General features: G+C 41.2%; 1 protein-coding gene across 1 annotated transcript in view; it reads right to left on the reverse strand.

Moving 5' to 3' along the window:
* Positions 1-1,190: 1,190 nt before the first annotated feature.
* The window catches only part of cachd1 (cache domain containing 1), a 163,274-nt gene continuing 146,539 nt past the window's right edge, over positions 1,191-17,925 (reverse strand). Inside the window, exons 23-27 of the mRNA XM_078407508.1 lie at positions 16,248-16,399; positions 10,244-10,405; positions 9,559-9,636; positions 6,953-7,054; positions 1,191-3,080 (exon numbers count right to left, since the gene is read on the reverse strand). Coding sequence (XP_078263634.1) covers positions 2,839-3,080; positions 6,953-7,054; positions 9,559-9,636; positions 10,244-10,405; positions 16,248-16,399 — 736 coding nt within the window. The 3' untranslated portion in view covers positions 1,191-2,838. The remainder of the gene's footprint in view (positions 3,081-6,952; positions 7,055-9,558; positions 9,637-10,243; positions 10,406-16,247; positions 16,400-17,925) is intronic.

The raw sequence follows: 17,925 nt of genomic DNA on the forward strand, positions 1-17,925 counted from the left end.
CAAGTACAATAGGTAGGGCAAAGGGATAGAGTGCAGAATATAGTTTGCAGCATTGTAGCACACCGGTTCCAGAGACAAAGTCCAATGTCCGCAATGGGGTAGAGGTAAATCTAGTTCAGAAGCATGATAAGCAACGGGAAGAAGCTGCTCCTGAGTCTGGTGGTACACACTTTCAAGTTTCTGTATATTCTTCCCAATGGGAGCAGGGAGATGGAGTGACCAGGGAGGGACAAGTCTGATTATATTAGCTGCTTTTCTGAGGTAGCACGAAGTGTAGATGGAGTCAACATTGGGGAGACTGGTTTGAGTGATGGACTGGGCTACATTCGCAACTCTGAAATTTCTTGCAGTCTTTGGAGTGGAGCAAGTATAATTGATGGGAAGATAACGTGGCATTATGGGAATGCGTGCCCTTGGTTCAATTGTTCCACAAATGTTGTGTTTATGTACACAAGGTGGTGAGTCTTACTGCTTTTTTTAACAAAATAATCTCTTTGTCCACCAGACTGTTTCACAGGGCGAGGAGAATTATTCTAGAGAATGATATAGTACTCACCCTATATCCTCCAGCGTTAAGAGTGATTTCACTGAAAAATATAACTTTCAAGTGATTGGGAAAAGAAGAAACTGCAAGACGGTTTCCATTGCCTGGGACAGCCAGAATTGAAGGATTATGTTCTTCAAATGAGAGATTTAGGACTGAGATGAGCAGAAATCCTTACACTCAAGACTTGTGAATTTTTTTAATTCTCTGTCCCAGGGAACTGTAATACTTGCAGATATGGGGAAAAAGCAGGAAGGCGGTGCTGGCTCGAAGGGTCTACTGGCCTACACCTGCACCTATTTTCTATGTTTCTATTGAGAATATTTAAGACAAAGATCAATAGACTTTTGATTTATTTGGAAATTGGGGAATACGTAATGTGGGCATGTAGAATTGTGAGCTGAGTTGAGTTTTCTTATAGAGAAGCAAAGAGAGAATAGTAAAGTGTTACAAATATGATTTTCACTGGGACAAATTCTTGGCTGTCATTCATAATTATCAACCACAACTTTCTTAAACAGAATACGTTCTTTTTTTAAAGCAGGGAAGCAAAAGTGTGGAGAACATTAGGTTGCAGGCTTTTTTGTAAGAAACTGGCTGTTAAGCGAAAAATTGAAGTCATATTTGACAGTTTATTGTATGCGCCCTCTCGACATGCTCATTGAATAATCATCATGTTGGTGAAAAATATTTGACAGAGCTTTCCCCACGGAAAATAACGTTTAATTTTACAACTTTCTCATGTGTAAAATCACTTCAAAATGCAACACAGCTTTATAAACAAAAAAATGGCAAATACCTTTTTGAAGTTGTGCTCATTTAATTTTACAATTGAATTATATATCCTTCACACGAGTAAAATCTATTTTCAGATTTTGTTTAATAAAAAGATTTTACAGTTTAAAAACATAGGAATACAATAATTAAAATTTTAATCAACTGTAACCATAAAAATAAAAAAAACTTAACTTTACAATTTTATAAAACAATTTTTAGGGAGATCTGGTTGGGGAGTATGTGACCTGTACATTAATCATGTATTTACCAGCATTCTCCCCTCCCCTAAACTTCATGTAATTTCAGCAGCAATTCAGAGGTTTTTTAATATTACGTGTAAGATCATAATTGACTGAAAGAGCAAAGACCACTAGAGAGATTAATCTATAGAGGATACAGTTATTAAACAAAAAACTTTTGCAGCATCAATGGCTCTTCAGGTCATGCTTTTTGACAACTAACTTTACCTCAGAGCTTTGAAGTTAATTGAAAACTCTGGTGTTGCACAACTTTCCACTGCACCACAAGTATTTAACACTAACATTCCGTGACAAAATCTCATTCCAGACCAGTCTCATAACGCCGCCATTTTAAAGCAGCAGCAATAAGCATCATTTACCATTCACTGCTTTTCTCATAGTGGTGCTCATAAAAACAACTGCCAGGTAGCTATTTGAGCGAAGACTATGTCCTTACCTGTCAGCCCAGCTACCTGTATTACTCCATTCACAGCCTGCTCAGATGTAGACTGTGGCTTGCGATGAGAATTCCTATCACTTAGCTGCAACAAAAGGTAACTCGGGGATATGATTGAGAGGCAGGAATATCCCAGATTCTATAACACGTGAAAGATGCTTACGAATAATAAAAACACTGAGCCACATGAGTTATTTGATTCCTTGTGGGGAAAGTACCCGTTCTCCAATTAGCTTGCTGAGTGGCATGATCAAAATTAGGTGCTCACTACATAGACTATCAGGTTTGCACAACTGCATTCCATCATCTCTCGATGACCTCTTGAGTGCCCCTGAAGTAAGATAGGACACTGGTCGAGACTGTGGCCCTCAACAAAAAGTTAGTAATAACACTATTCTGAAAAGGTTTGTGGAGCTCATGCAATCAAACACAAACTAAATACAACGTGTTCACAAACTTCACTTGTTGATTCAGGTATAATTAATTCTTAGTCATTATCCGTGTAGCTTTGTTCATTCTTAATCCACGATGTCATTGCCAGGAACAGCAGTTAGTTTTTTTTCCCCCAAAGAAACTGCTTCCCGTGGTCTATTTTTGTTAAAAGGTTCAATAAATAGTAGAAAAATAATCCTTTATTTTAAAAAAAATCTGTGATGTATTGTTAACACTTACAATTCCAAATGAGTTGTTTTGATGGTTTTCAGAATCCCTTAAAAATCCATAAGAGTTTTCCCCATTTGACTCAAAGGCTGATGGTTAAAGCAAACGTTGCTGCAATTCCTTTTGATTGTAGCTTCTATTGAATGGGGAGGTCAAATGGTTCAGCATTCTGCATCCACTGTGTGTACTGTAACTGCAGCTTGTAGATGGTGGCTGTGATGGAGGGAAGGGTGGTGGTGTAAGCGATAGTGGTGGAATTTGTGACTTAACAAAGCAGCAGTCTGAGGTGGAGTGTCCAACTCCAAATCTTCTTCATGATTCCCCACATCCACTCCTGCAGATAATGGGTCATTATTGCACGGTGGGTTTTCACTGTCCTCTTGAGGACTCATGGTGCTGTATCCTGCAAATGAACGCAAAGCCAAAAAATTATATTTTAAATACTTCACTTATAGAAACCACAATTTAGGCATTTATTTTTGACTATTTTATGTCCTAGCCAGTCAAGAGTGTTTTATTGTCATATGTTCCAGATAGAACAATGAAACTCTTACTTGCAATACTGAGCTATACGATTTATGAAACTGAAAATGTTTATCAGTGGTTGGAAAGAAACAGTGTTGTGTTTAGTTGTGATTCAAAAGGACACAAAGTGTTGGGGTAACTCAGCGGGTCAAGCAGCATCTTCGGAGAAGATGGATAGATGACATTTCGGAACTGGACGTTTCTTCAGGCTAAAGTCTGATCCCGGCGGAGTCTGAAGATAGATCCCGACCTGAAACTTCACCTATCCGTGTTCTCCAGAGATGCTGCCTGATCCACTGAGTTTCTCCTGCACTTTGTGTCAGTATTTGTAAACCAGCATTTTCTTGATTCTAGCAGTGACTTGTCCCAATTCTAGATCTGCAATTTCTTGATTCTAGCTGTGACTTTTGTCCCAATTCTAGCTCTCCCTGCATGTCAGTCAGGCAAATTCCTTGCAACAATTTCAGCACTGAGAACTGAATTTCCAACCACTATGAAAGTAGCTAAGGAACTGGTACAATATTGTCTATTGTCTGAACTAGAAATGTTTCAGACACTTTGATCATTGAAGGAATTCTACAGCAGGGAAGCCAACATCAACTGCAGTGCATTTTAATAGTAATAAGAAAAGACTGCATGGGGGCACTACATTCACTCTCCAAGTTGGCTATCTATCACTTCACTTCAATTTTAAAAGCTTTGTAAAACTGTACCTTATTCAATGCAACACATCACACCACATTTTTAATGACAGGACTCTGGATAGGACACGTTCTATTTGAACTGAATCTGTTCTCTCTTTCGGCAAATTCAATCCTCGGGCCATTTTCAGGATGGTGACTGAACCAACAAGATTTCTGAATCTCTATGCAAATTAATTAAATACGTTTTAAAGTTAGACCTGTTGCATAATAACTGGGTGGATTTAATCCCAAAATACACACCTGTGAAAACATGCGGAAGTGCTGCTATTCAAATGCTGTTACACTATAGGTGTGTCTGTTTGGCATGAACATTAGTGTTCGGCAGAACAGGTCTGACAGATTAATTATACTGCTAATTAGTTCATCTGAATCCAATCATAGTTAACACCGGCAGATTTGTTTCAAGGTTAAGAAGTGGTGTCTTAGGTTTCTGATTCTTAAATTTCCAGATAATATTTTATTTTGGAGACATCACAGATTTACCACACATCACGTTACGTTGAAGCAAGAGAAAATGTTGAGGTGTTAAAACAAAGAAACTGCAGTCCAGAAGATGTTAACGCCCATTAGTCTCTTTGGACATTCATCTACTGGAAGATAATTTCTAGTTTTCACTGAAGTACTACATCTTCATATGGAATGTCGGAGGTTGAGGGGGGTGAGAGATGTGTATGAAAATATGAGAGGCATAGAAAGGATAGTCAGAACCTTTCTTCCCAAGATGGAAATGTCCAACACTAGAAGACATGGCCATATGGTGAGAGTAGGAAAGTTTAATGGAAATGTACGGGGCAAGTTTTATTTTCAAAACAGAGAGTGGCGAGGGTCTGGAACACATTGCATCAGGTGGTGGTTGAGGCAGATACGATAGTGGCATTTAAGAGGCATTAGATAGGTACATGGAAAAGTAGGGAATAGAGGGATAAGGTACAGGCAGAAGAGGCAGAAGAGTTTAACTAGACATCATGTGTAAGAAGGAACTGCAGATGCTGGTTTAAACCGGAGATAGACACAAAAAGCTGGAGTAACTCAGCGGGACAGGCAGCATCTCTGGAGAGAAGGAATGGGTGACATTTCAGGTCGAGACCCTTCTTCAGACAGGTTAGGGATATGGGAAATGAGAGATATAGACAGTGATGTGGAGAGTTAAAGAACAATGAATGAAAGATATGCAAAAAAGCAACGATGATAAAGGAAATGCCATTGTTAGCTGTTTGTAGGGTGAAAATGAGAAGCTAGTGTGAATTGGGTGGAGGAGGGTTAGAGAAAGAGAGAGAGGGAATGCCGGGCTACCTGAAGTGAGTGAAATCAATATTCATACCACTAGACTGTAAGCTGCCCAAGCGAAATATGAAATGCTGTTCCTCCAATTTGCATTTAGCCTCACTCTGACAATGGAGGAGACCTAGGACAGAAAGGTCTGTGGAGGAATGGGAAGGAGAATTAAAGTGACCAGCAACGGGAGATCAGGTAGGTTCAGGAGGGCTGAGCGAAGGTGTTCTGCGAAACGATCGCCCAGTTTGCGTTTGGTCTCGCCGATGTATAAGAGTCCACATCTTGAACAACGGATACAGTAGATGAGGTTGGAGGAGTTGCAAGTGAACCTCTGCCTCAACTAAAAGGACTGCCGGGGTCCCTGGACAGAGTCAAGGGAGGAGGTATAGCGACAGGTTTTGCATCTTCTGCGGTTGCAGGGGAAGGTACCTGGGGAGGGGGGGGGTGGTTTGGGTGTGAAGGGATGAGTTAACCAGGGAGTTGCAGAGAGAACTCTGCAGAAGGCAGAAAAGGGTGGAGATGAGAAAATGTGACTAGTGGTGGGATCCCGTTGGAGGTGGCGGAAATTTCGGAGGATTATGTGTTGTAATCTAGACATCATGTTCGGTACAAACATTGTAGGCCGAAAGGAACGTTCCTGTGCTGTATCCACTCTCTGTTAAATATATCAATCACTGCCCACACAGATAGGAGCAGTTCCTTTCAGACAGAAATAAGATCACTTGCTAATTTCTGAAATGTTAAATGATTCAATTTAACCAACTTCATGCATCAAGCTACATAACTGGGAGTGAATGTAAACTGTGCTGCATTTCTGTACACTATGATTCTGTTTTGTGTACACTATCATGTTGCTTTGCACTGCTCTTAGAGAAATTGAAGAGAGCGAGGGAGCTCACCGAATGAAAAGTTCAGTTTCCTATTAATTTGTTAAGCTGATTTCTTATGCCAAAGCATAATTAATTGAAGAAACATTGAGCATGGGCTCTGCTGTCTGAACACATGTATGAATCTCCTTGGAATATCGTGTGATGTTAAGCATTCGATAACTGCTAGATGTGAACACAATTTTAGAAAAAGGGTAATTTCAATGATTTGGTATGCATTCTATTATTGTATGGTCATCAGAAAAACGGAGAACATTGAGGATGAAGGATGATAATTGAAAGTAACAAAAATAAGCACTAAGGTAACAGGGTCTCTAATGCACTAAAATCTTTGTAATTTACTGGTTTAAAAAAATCTTAAATGATGTATTTGGTACATATGCATTAATTAAAGAATTATAAAGTCCATCTGTTTTTAGCTCAAACAACATCTCAAAGTATTTATTCATTTTAAGCACAGGTTTCTTACATTCTCAGAAGTCTAGCCGAAGAAAACTAAACACTGTCAAACTCACGTTGCTACAACAGAACCTATTCAATAGCGCACTGGACAGTGTTACAGTATTATATAAACAAAAAGACCCACAGAATATTTTTGGAAATATTAAAGCCAAAAATGTTGAGGTATTAAAATAAAGAAAAAGTAGCTCAGAACTTGTTTATCCCAATGATTTTCTCCGTACATTCTTTCATCTATTGGAAGATATTTCATTTCTAGTTTTGATTGAAGTTTTACATAATCCCACACAGATAGGACCAGTTCCGTTCAGATAGAAATAAGATAATTTTTCTAATTTCTGGAATGTGAAATGTTGCCCCGAAGTAAATCGGCTTTTTCTCTCCCTCTCTCTCCAATGAATGAAATGTGACGTCATTGAACTTACCGTGATCACTCTCTGTTCCCGATCGTCCCCAGTACCGCCGTCTGCGTTCTGGACTGTGTGCGTGTCTTTCAATTACAGCCGCTATAAACCTTGTATTACTTACTATACAAATCAAAAGATGCACCAATTAATACAATCTGCTTTTCTGAGTGTACATGTCTAAAATGTAGTGAATTTAACATTTCAGGTTCAAACAATACATGGGCATGAGGGCAGTGGAAAGGAGATAAGAAGCAGAGAAGGAAAGGGAAACTGAACAATCAACGGATTGCTAAATTCAATTGCAATGAAGTGGTTCTTTATACTGTTATCCCATACCCACTCGCCAATTTTAAGTTTTGTTCCAGGGACCATGGAGACTCTTGATTCTCCTCTCGATTACCGTCTCCAACCGAGGCACCCCACCCCACTGGGGGCACAAATAGTGGTAGTGTTAAGGCATCTTAGGAACATAGGTTAAGGTAATCCCGAACTTGGTTACAGCAACAGAGTGGTGACGGCTTTGAGGTTTCAGACTGAACTTTCATTTTTTAATTTTCCGCTTTTTGAGGATTAAAAAAAAAAAAAACTCCCATCATTTTGCCACTGCTCTTTTGCCACTGCTCTTATTTTTCATATTTTATTTGTTTTTGCAATGGATATAGCTACTTAATGTTGTGGCTCGTGTTTTGGCACCACAGTTCCACATTACCTTTACAACGTTAATCAGAAAACAGAGCATCATACAATGTGGATTTGCATGTTAGGCATTAGTGGTGTACTGGAGAGATTAATAGTTTACAATCATTTGTTTAAGACTATCTTGGATTCAAAAGTAGAATACAAAATATCATAACCTTAAAGTCGGAAGCATAGCTGTTTATTGGAATATAATAATTTAATTAAATAATTTGTCATGCTGTAGAATAAAACAAAACTGTGATTTGAAAGGGTTTTAAAAAACAGCAAACTTTGAACAGATAAAGGGGGAAAAAATTGAAGACTAGAGTAAACTGGTTAAAAAACATATTTTCCTTGTAAAAGACATTTGGAAAACTAAACTCAAATCTGTCAGTCAGAAAGCAAACAAATGACTTTTTCATTTTTCTCCTATGAGATTAATCTAAATTAATCCAGTTCCCAGATGGTTAATTGATAGAACCCTGTTACATGATTCTCCTATGAGAAGAATAAAAAAGCCATTCATGTTAAGGATAAGGTGCAGAAGATTACAAAAGTTAAAAATAAAACCCTGCTACCAATGGCCTCCATTCTTCAGTTTTAAACGGTGAGTGCTATTCAGATTCCCTATTCTACTAACAATCCTAGAAATTGGAAGTTAGCAAATAAGACCAAAGCTTAATTCTGTAATTATTCAGGACCTTTAAAGATTTTCCACTTTTCTAACTCATAAGATCCAGAAACATGAATATCTGATCTGACTCTATAGTTAGAGGTGTAGCCAGGAGATTCTGCGGGAAGCAGTCGAGACTCCAGGATGGTGTGCTGCCTCCCTGGTTCCAGGTTCCACGACGTCTCAGAGACATGACATGACATGCCATGACAGAGACAGGCTGCATGACATCCTCAAAGGAGAGGGGGAGCAGACGGAGGTTGTCGTGCATGTTGGCACAAATGATATAGGTAAGAAAAGGAAGGAGTCTCTACAGTACGAGTATAGGGAGTTAGGTAAAAGGCTGAAAGGTAGGACCTCCAGAGTAGTGATCTCGGGATTGCTTCCAGTGCCACATGCTAGGTCTAACATGGGCAGGATCTACACAGTGAATGGTAGGGCACTGGGAACTGTATGGAACAGGCTGCCAGAGGAGGTAGTTGAGGCAGGGACTATCACAACGTTTAAGAAGCAATTAGACAGGTTTAGAGGGATATGGGCCAAACGCAAGCAAGTGGGACTAGTTGTAGTTGGGACATGTTGGTCGGTATGGGCATGTTGGGCCGAAAGGCCTGTTTCCACAATGTATGACTATGACGCCTTTCTGAACCTTGCATATTTACAGAACCACTGCTTCATGAGAAAAAACAATTCTGCCCATGAACAACTCCCACATCTACAGATTTCAAGAGCAACACGAATGGTTGATTTTCTTCCCTTTTCTTTGTCAGGGATGTCAATACATCCATTATCACCTCAGCTGACAAGAGCTGACACCACACTGATCAGCAATGGATCCTTCAAGCTTCCTGTTTATGTCACTCATTGAAACATAAAAAATAGGTTCAGGAGTGGACCATTCGGCCCTTCGAACCAGCGCCGCCATTCAATATGATCATGGCTGATCACCCAAAATCAGTGCCCCGTTCCTGCTTTCTCCCCATATCCCTTGTTTCTGTTAGCCCTAAGAGCTATATCTAACTCTCTCTTGAATACATCCAGTGAATTGGCCGAATCATACGAAGTGGTGTTGATGTCAGAACCACCAGGCAGCCCTCTCTCATGTACTGAGTTACAATCTTCTGCTTATCTCCTGAACAACAGTTGTTAAAAGGAAGCCTTTCCTGATGGCCTTCTGAAATGTTAAATTCAAAATCACGATGGTGACTGGGGCATTTCACTCAACAAATAAGAGTTTCAAGAATCCAGGTTTAATTTGGCAGATAATACTTACTGATTCCTCTATCCTCATGGCTATCTTCATCCCTCTCATCACGGTCATTTTCCAGGTTGGACATTCGGACAGACATCTCTTTTTGTGTAAAAAGATAATTGTTAATTGCAAACTTTTTGAAAAATAGTTTATATTTGGTTCAGCAGTTTATTATCGATTTTTATCCTTTCACGTAGGAGGGGGGGGGGGGGGGGGGGAAGCGAAGCTTTTTTTCTACCAACAAATATCTTTGCAACATTAATTCAATTCTAAAACCAATTTCAAATAAAAGGGAGTTTAAGACATAATAATTAAAAGATTGAAGAATTTTAGTGAGCAGTTAAACTGCTATAAGAATTAGGAAATGTTATCGTTGCACTTAACCGCGAACTTTGCCACTCTTCAGACACTGGCAACAATTGAGAAATAAACAAAAATTTGGGGCCTTCCAATCTGCATGGTTTATGAATTTAACAGATAGCCTCAGTACCATTGGGGTAGAAATGAATTACAAAAGGCATTGAATATGGAACATTGTACTCCTTTAACTCCAGTCTAACAAGCCGAGTAATCCTTCCCTTCTCAATACAAATCATTCCATTCAATACGTATAAAACAAATATTCTTAACTGCTCTCGTGTGTCAAATCATACATTCCGAAAATTTTGGCTATGTGATCTTCAAAAAGCTAAAATCCCATTCCTACCTTGGGCTGCGAGAGGAGACATGTGCTGGTGACTTCTCCTGTGGATCTGGTGTCGGTAAGCATACACTGCCAGAACTAGCACCATAATACACCCCATTATCCCACCAGCCACCGGTCCAACGGGCGCGCTTTTGATCATGTTCAATGCCACAACCTCATCTCCTATCATTCAAAAAGAAAAAACGACCAGAAGGTTACTTGGCTCAATGTCTAAGGTTGCAAAATGCTTATCAGCCTTGATATTTCAACCAAAGGGAGCCTGAACATAGACTACTATTCAGCATATTATGTGCTAGGAAAGGAATTCCATGGCAGCAGCCTTTGTCACTGACGATGGGCTAGAAGCTAGGCCTCCAGATGATTAAAGTGAAGAGTCAGTAATGAATATTGTGGCCCACACTCCGAAGTGAGCACTTGGCCAGCAAGGGTTGCAAACATCCACCCTGAAGGAAGCTGCAAGAATGGTGCTGAAAACCCATCCGTTGAAAGTAGCTGAAGACAGGACCAGGCTCAGCAGAAGCCGAATTTGCATGACATTTACTTTTTAGTTCAGGGAATGGTTAGTAAGTTTGCAGATGACACTAAAATATGTGTATTTATAGGCAGGACAGGTGGATATCAACTATTACAATGGGTTCTTGATCAGCTAGGTTAGTGGGCCAAGGAATGGCAAATGACATTAGATTCAAGCAAGTGCAAGGTTTGCATTTTGCAATGTCAAGCAAGGGCAGGACTTTCACAGTGCATGGTAGAGCCCTGGGGAATACGTATCTTATCGTCTTGGACCGAACTACAAGCTGTAATATTCACAATAAATGTTCATCAACGTTTCCTTGTCAACAAGTGAATGGAAATTACTGAGGAGTATGTTTTGGAGGTAGTTTATTCTAGTGCACAACAATCACACGTTCCAAAGAAAAGTAACAACATTCTGGGGTTTGATACATGACCTACTGAGCAATTTGTTTTGAAATTATACAGCTTTCCTTTGACAGGCAAGCTGAATTTTTTATTGTGTCGGTGAGATTTGAAAGGTGGCTCACTGACATTGGATATAAACAGAGGGAGGGTGGAACAGTACAGGCACAGAGCTAGTGCCCTCCATAATGTTTGGGACAAAGACCCAGCATTTATTTATTTGCCTCTGTACTCCACAATTTGAGATTTGTAATAGAAAAAAATCACGTGGTTAAAGTGCACATGGTCAGATTTTAATAAAGGCCATTTTTATACATTTTGGTTTCAGCATGTAGAAATTACAGCAGTGTTTATACAAAGTTCCCCCATTTAAGGGCACCATAATGTTTGGGACACAGCAATGTCATGTAACTGAAAGTAGTCATGTTTAGTATTATGTTGCATATCCTTTGCATGCAGTGACTGCTTGAAGTTTGTGATTCATGGACATCACCAGTTGCTGGGTGTCTTCTCTGGTGATGCTCTGCCAGGCCTGTATTGCAGCTATCTTTAGCTTATACTTGTTTTAGAAACATAGAAACATAGAAAATAGGTGCAGGAGTAGGCCATTCGGCCCTTCGAGCCTGCACTGCCATTCAATATGATCATGGCTGATCATCCAACTCAGTATCCTGTACCTGCCTTCTCTCCATACCCCCTGATCCCTTTAGCCACAAGGGTCACACCTAACTCCCTCTTAAATATAGCCAATGAACTGGCCTTAACTACACTCTGTGGCAGAGAATTCCACAGATTCACCACTCAATGTGTGAAAAAAAACTTTCTCATCTCGGTCCTAAAAGACTTCCCCCTTATCCTTAAACTGTGACCCCTTGTTCTGGACTTCCCCAACATTGGGAACAATCTTCCTGCATCTAGCCTGTCCAACCCCTTAAGAATTTTGTAAGTTTTTATAAGATCCCCCCCTCAATCTTCTAAATTCCAGCGAGTACAAGCCGAGTCTATCCAGTCTTTCTTCATATGAAAGTCCTGCCATCCCAGGAATCAATCTGGTGAACCTTCTCTGTACTCCCTCTATGGCAAGAATGTCTTTCCTCAGATTAGGAGACCAAAACTGTACGCAATACTCCAGGTGTGGTCTCACCAATGCCCTGTACAACTGCAGCAGAACCTCCCTGCTCCTATACTCAAATCCCCTCGCTATGAATGCCAACATACCATTCGCTTTCTTCATTGCCTGCTGCACCTGCATGCCTACTTTCAATGACTGGTGTACCACGACACCCAGGTCTCGTTGCATCTCCCCTTTTCCTAATCGGCCACCATTCAGATAATAGTCTGCTTTCCTGTTCTTGCCACCAAAGTGGATAACCTCACATTTATCCACATTATACTGCATTTATCCACATTATACTTTGGGGGCTAGTCCCCTTCAGTTTTCTCTTCAGCATATAAAAAGCATGCTCAATTGGGTTCAGATCGGGTGGTTGACTTGGCCACTCAAGAATTGACCATTTTTTAGCTTTGAAAAACTCCTTTGTTGCTTGAGCAGTATGTTTGGGATCATTGTCTTACTGTAGAACAAACTGCCGGCCAATGAATTTTGAAGCATTTGTTTGATCTTGAGCAGATAGGATGTGTCTATACACACCAGAATTCATTATGCTACTACCATCAGCAGTTTTATCATCAATGAAGATAAGTGAGCCAGTACCTTCAGCAGCCATACGTGCCCAGGCCATAACACCCCCACCACTGTGTTTCACAGAGGAGGTGGTATGCTTTGGATCTTGGGCAGTTCCTTCTCTCCTCCATACTTTGCTCTTGCAATCACTCTGATATGTTAATCTTCGTCTCATCTGTCCACAAAACCATTTTCCAGGTTGCTCTTTTATGTACTTCTTGGCAAACTGTAACCTGGCCATCCTATTTTTGCAGGTAACCAGTGGTTTGCATCTTGCAGTGTAGCCTCTGTATTTCTGTTCATGAAGTCTTCTGTGGTCATTGACAAATCCACACCTGACTCTTTCGGATCTGTCGGACAGGTGTTTGGGAATTTTTCATTATTATAGAGAGAATTCTTCTGCCATCAGCTGTGGAGGTCTTCCTTGGCCCGCTGGTCCCTTTGCGATTAGTAAGATCACCAGTGCTCTCTTTCTTCTTGCTGATGTTCCAAACAGTTGACTTTGGTAAGCCTAAGGTTTGGCTGATGTCTCTTAACAGTTTTTTTCTTGTTTCTCTGTCTCATAATGGCTTATTTGACTTTCATTGGCATAACTTTGGTCCTCATGTTGATAAACAGCTATAAAAGTTTCCAAGGGTGATGGAAAGACTGGAGGAAAGACTAGGTGCTGAGAGCTCTCTTATACCTGCACTAAGGAGGCAATGAAACAATAGACAATAGATAGACAATAGACAATAGGTGCAGGAGTAGGCCATTCAGCCCTTCGAGCCAGCACCGCCATTCAATGCGATCATGGCTGATCACTCTCAATCAGTACCCCGTTCCTGCCTTCTCCCCATATCCCCTCACTCCGCTATCCTTAAGAGCTCTATCCAGCTCTCTCTTGAAAGCATCCAACGAACTGGCCTCCACTGCCTTCTGAGGCAGAGAATTCCACAACTTCACCACCCTCTGACTGAAAAAGTTCTTCCTCGTCTCCGTTCTAAATGGCCTACCCCTTATTCTTAAACTGTGGCCCCTTGTTCTGGACTCCCCCAACATTGGGAACATGTTATCTGCCTCTAATGTGTCCAATCCCCTAATTATCTTATATGTTTCAATAAGATCCCCCCTCATCCTTCTAAATTCCAGTGTATACAAGCCCAATCGCTCCAGCCTTTCAACATACGACAGTCCCGCCATTCCGGGAATTAACCTAGTGAACCTACGCTGCACGCCCTCCATAGCAAGAATATCCTTCCTCAAATTTGGAGACCAAAACTGCACACAGTACTCCAGGTGCGGTCTCACCAGGGCCCGGTACAACTGTAGAAGGACCTCTTTGCTCCTATACTCAACTCCTCTTGTTACGAAGGCCAACATTCCATTGGCTTTCTTCACTGCCTGCTGTACCTGCATGCTTCCTTTCATTGACTGATGCACTAGGACACCCAGATCTCGTTGAACTCCCCCTCCTCCTAACTTGACACCATTCAGATAATAATCTGCCTTTCTATTCTTACTTCCAAAGTGAATAACCTCACACTTATCTACATTAAACTGCATCTGCCATGTATCCGCCCACTCACACAATCTGTCCAAGTCACCCTGCAGCCTTATTGCATCTTCCTCACAATTCACACTACCCCCCAACTTAGTATCATCTGCAAATTTGCTAATGGTACTTTTAATCCCTTCGTCTAAGTCATTAATGTATATCGTAAATAGCTGGGGTCCCAGCACCGAACCTTGCGGTACCCCACTGGTCACTGCCTGCCATTCCGAAAGGGACCCATTTATCCCCACTCTTTGCTTTCTGTCTGTCAACCAATTTTCTATCCATGTCAGTACCCTACCCCCAATACCATGTGCCCTAATTTTGCCCACTAATCTCCTATGTGGGACCTTGTCGAAGGCTTTCTGAAAGTCGAGGTACACCACATCCACTGACTCTCCCTTGTCAATTTTCCTAGTTACATCCTCAAAAAATTCCAGTAGATTTGTCAAGCATGATTTCCCCTTCGTAAATCCATGCTGACTCGGAATGATCCCGTTACTGCTATCCAAATGCTCAGCAATTTCGTCTTTTATACGCCTGAGCAATTACAAATGCCCGTGAAGCCATGTATTCCAAACATTATGGTGCCCTGAAATGGGGGGACTATGTATAAACACAGCTGTAATTTCTACATGGTGAAACCAACATGTATAAAAATGGCCTTTAATAAAATCTGACAATGTGCACTTTAACCACATGTGATTTTTTCTATTACAAATCTGAAATTGTGGAGTACAAAGGCAAATAAATAAATGATGGGTCTTTGTCCCAAACATTATGAAGGGCACTGTACGGATTGAAACAGCCTGTACACTCTCTGAATAGAAATGCCTTTGTTACTCGGACAGAACTTTGTTGCAATCTTTCATCAAAAGCGACAATTTCATTTTTGAGTAACCATAAATAAATATTTGCAAACGTAGAGCTAATTTGAACAGGATGGTTTCCAGCGACAGGTGCCTCAGTGGGTCTGCCCGCTGAGCCAGTGTAGCAGCTGTTGACTGGTACAGGGATTATGGATTGAATAGCTCCACATTCAATAGAGTCTTTAAGCACCTTAACCAAGCCACAACTTCAAATTTTCATGTGGCACCATACTCCAACATGTGGCTTCAAATGCCCGTGCATGTGAAGTGACTTATACAAAGGGCCTTAATAGGAAAAGGTGTGTTTCAATTACCTGCCTTCAGGGCAGCAGAATGAGAGGTAGAATGCTATGATAATACATTTTCACTGCACTAGGTTAATGAGCATGCACAGTTCAGTGGGCACAGCAATGCCTCGGCAAAGATTTGTAAACTGAAAGTATGGTAATATGAATGTTTAACTGAGGATGCATCTCAGAATGTGACAATGCATGGACCTGCTATAAATTAGCAAATAAAAGAACTAGAAAGCAAATTTGAACTACGTAAAAGAAATAGCAAAGAAGATGGCAACCTTTTTAATTTGAAGAAGAACGAGAAAAAGGAGAAAAAGGGGGGGTGAATACAATTTACATTCTTGGAAACATGAAAGCAGACAAGACAAGAATAAAAGCATTTATTTTTGTCAAAAAATGGTTTGTGGCCACTTTATCTGTCAGTGGTGCACATGACCATTTGAGTCAAATGTGAAAAACTTAAAATCACAGGCATATTTATAACACTAAGGAATGAGGATTGGGGAACAGGCCCCACAATCAGGAAGAGGCACTGTTTGCAAATAAAATGTTATGTAGTTTTAGCTGACAATTTAATTCCTGACAGGTATCAACAAGAGGAGTTTCTGGGCACTGTACTTTATTACTTGTGTTTTTGTAAATTAGCATTCAGCATTTCAAAATTAAAAAAGGATGTTCACTACACCCATTCTTTCATCCTTACCCAAGGCAGGCATGTCATCTATGTAGGGACTCTTAGCTCCTACAATTCCTCCAAAGCATTCTTTCTGGGATGCACAGTATGGCTCATCCAGATGGGTTTTTCCATCACTATCCACCATACACCATTCGCAGTCCAAAACACCAAAACAATCACTGGAATGGAAAGAAAAGAACCAGTCATTCAACAAGATGAGCAATTTTCATTGCATTCTTGCAGTTGATGGCTTTGAAGGCACAAATTCCCTCACTGATCCACTCAACAACCAGTGGTTTTGTGCAAACTTCATTGTTTCAAGCCAATTTAACTGTGGGAATAACATTGCTGAGCTTAATATCATCATAATCACCAGTTTCAATCTGGCTCACAAACTTTTTGTGTCGTTTTTTACCATTCGTAGATTGGGGCAGAGTTATGCCTCATCTGCTCTCCTGCTGAGACCAGTTAAAGCTACACAGATAAGTATAAAGCCTCAGTTAATATGAGTGTATCACTGGAGGTTATCCTTGCATCAAAACCCAGTAACTTAAGGAGATTTATTCACAAAATGCTGGAGTAACTCAGCAGGTCAGGCAGCATCTCGGGAGAGAAGGAATGGGTGACGTTTCGGGGCTAGACCCTTCTTCAGACTGATGTCAGGGGGGCGGGACAAAGGAAGGATATTGGTGGAGACAGGAAGATAGAGGGAGATCTGGGAAGGAGGAGGGGAAGGGAGGGACAGAGGAACTATCTAAAGTTGGAGAAGTCGATGTTCATACCACTGGGCTGCAAACTGCCCAGGCGAAATATGAGGTGCTGTTCCTCCAATTTCCGGTGGGCCTCACTATGGCACTGGAGGAGGCCCATGACAGAAAGGTCAGACTGGGAATGGGAGGGGTAGTTGAAGTGCTCGGCCACCGGGAGATCAGTTCGGTTAATGCGGACCGAGCGCAGGTGTTCAGCGAAGCGATCGCCGAGCCTGCGCTTGGTTTCGCCGATGTAAATAAGTTGACATCTAGAGCAGCGGATGCAATAGATGAGGTTGGAGGAGGTGCAGGTGAACCTTTGTCTCACCTGAAAAGACTGTTTGGGTCCTTGGATGGAGTTGAGGGGGGAGGTAAAGGGACAGGTGATGCATCTCGTGCGGTTGCAGGGGAAAGTGCCCGGGGTTGGGGTGGTTTGGGTAGGAAGGGACGAGTTTGGGTAGGAAGGGACGAGTGGACCAGGGGTTACTCCAGCATTTTGTGAATAAACCGATTTGTACCAGCATCTGCAGTTATTTTCTTATACGTCTTAAGGAGATTGCCAGAACAAAATGTGTCAACGACTAAACGTCAGAAATTAAATTCACAACAAACGATTGCTTATAACTCGTATGACGGGCAGCACAGTGGAGCTACGATAGAGTTGCTGCCTTATAGCGCCAGAGACCCGGGTTCCATCTTGATTGTGGATGCTATGGAGTCCCTGTGACCACGTGGGATTTCTCTGGGTGCTCTGGTTTCCTCCCACACTCTAAAGACATACAGATTTGTAGGTTAATTGGCTTCGGTAAAAGTGTAAATTGTCCCTAGCATCTAGGGTAGTGCTAGTGTACAGGGTGATCGCTGGTCAGCGCGGACACGGTGGGCCGAAGGGCCTGTTTCCACGTTGTGTCTGTAAAGTCTAAATTCCATTTTTTTTAAAAGCACTTCTGTGATGT

Source organism: Rhinoraja longicauda, chromosome 11 (assembly GCF_053455715.1).
Source record: "Rhinoraja longicauda isolate Sanriku21f chromosome 11, sRhiLon1.1, whole genome shotgun sequence".
NCBI classification, from domain to species: domain Eukaryota; kingdom Metazoa; phylum Chordata; class Chondrichthyes; order Rajiformes; family Arhynchobatidae; genus Rhinoraja; species Rhinoraja longicauda.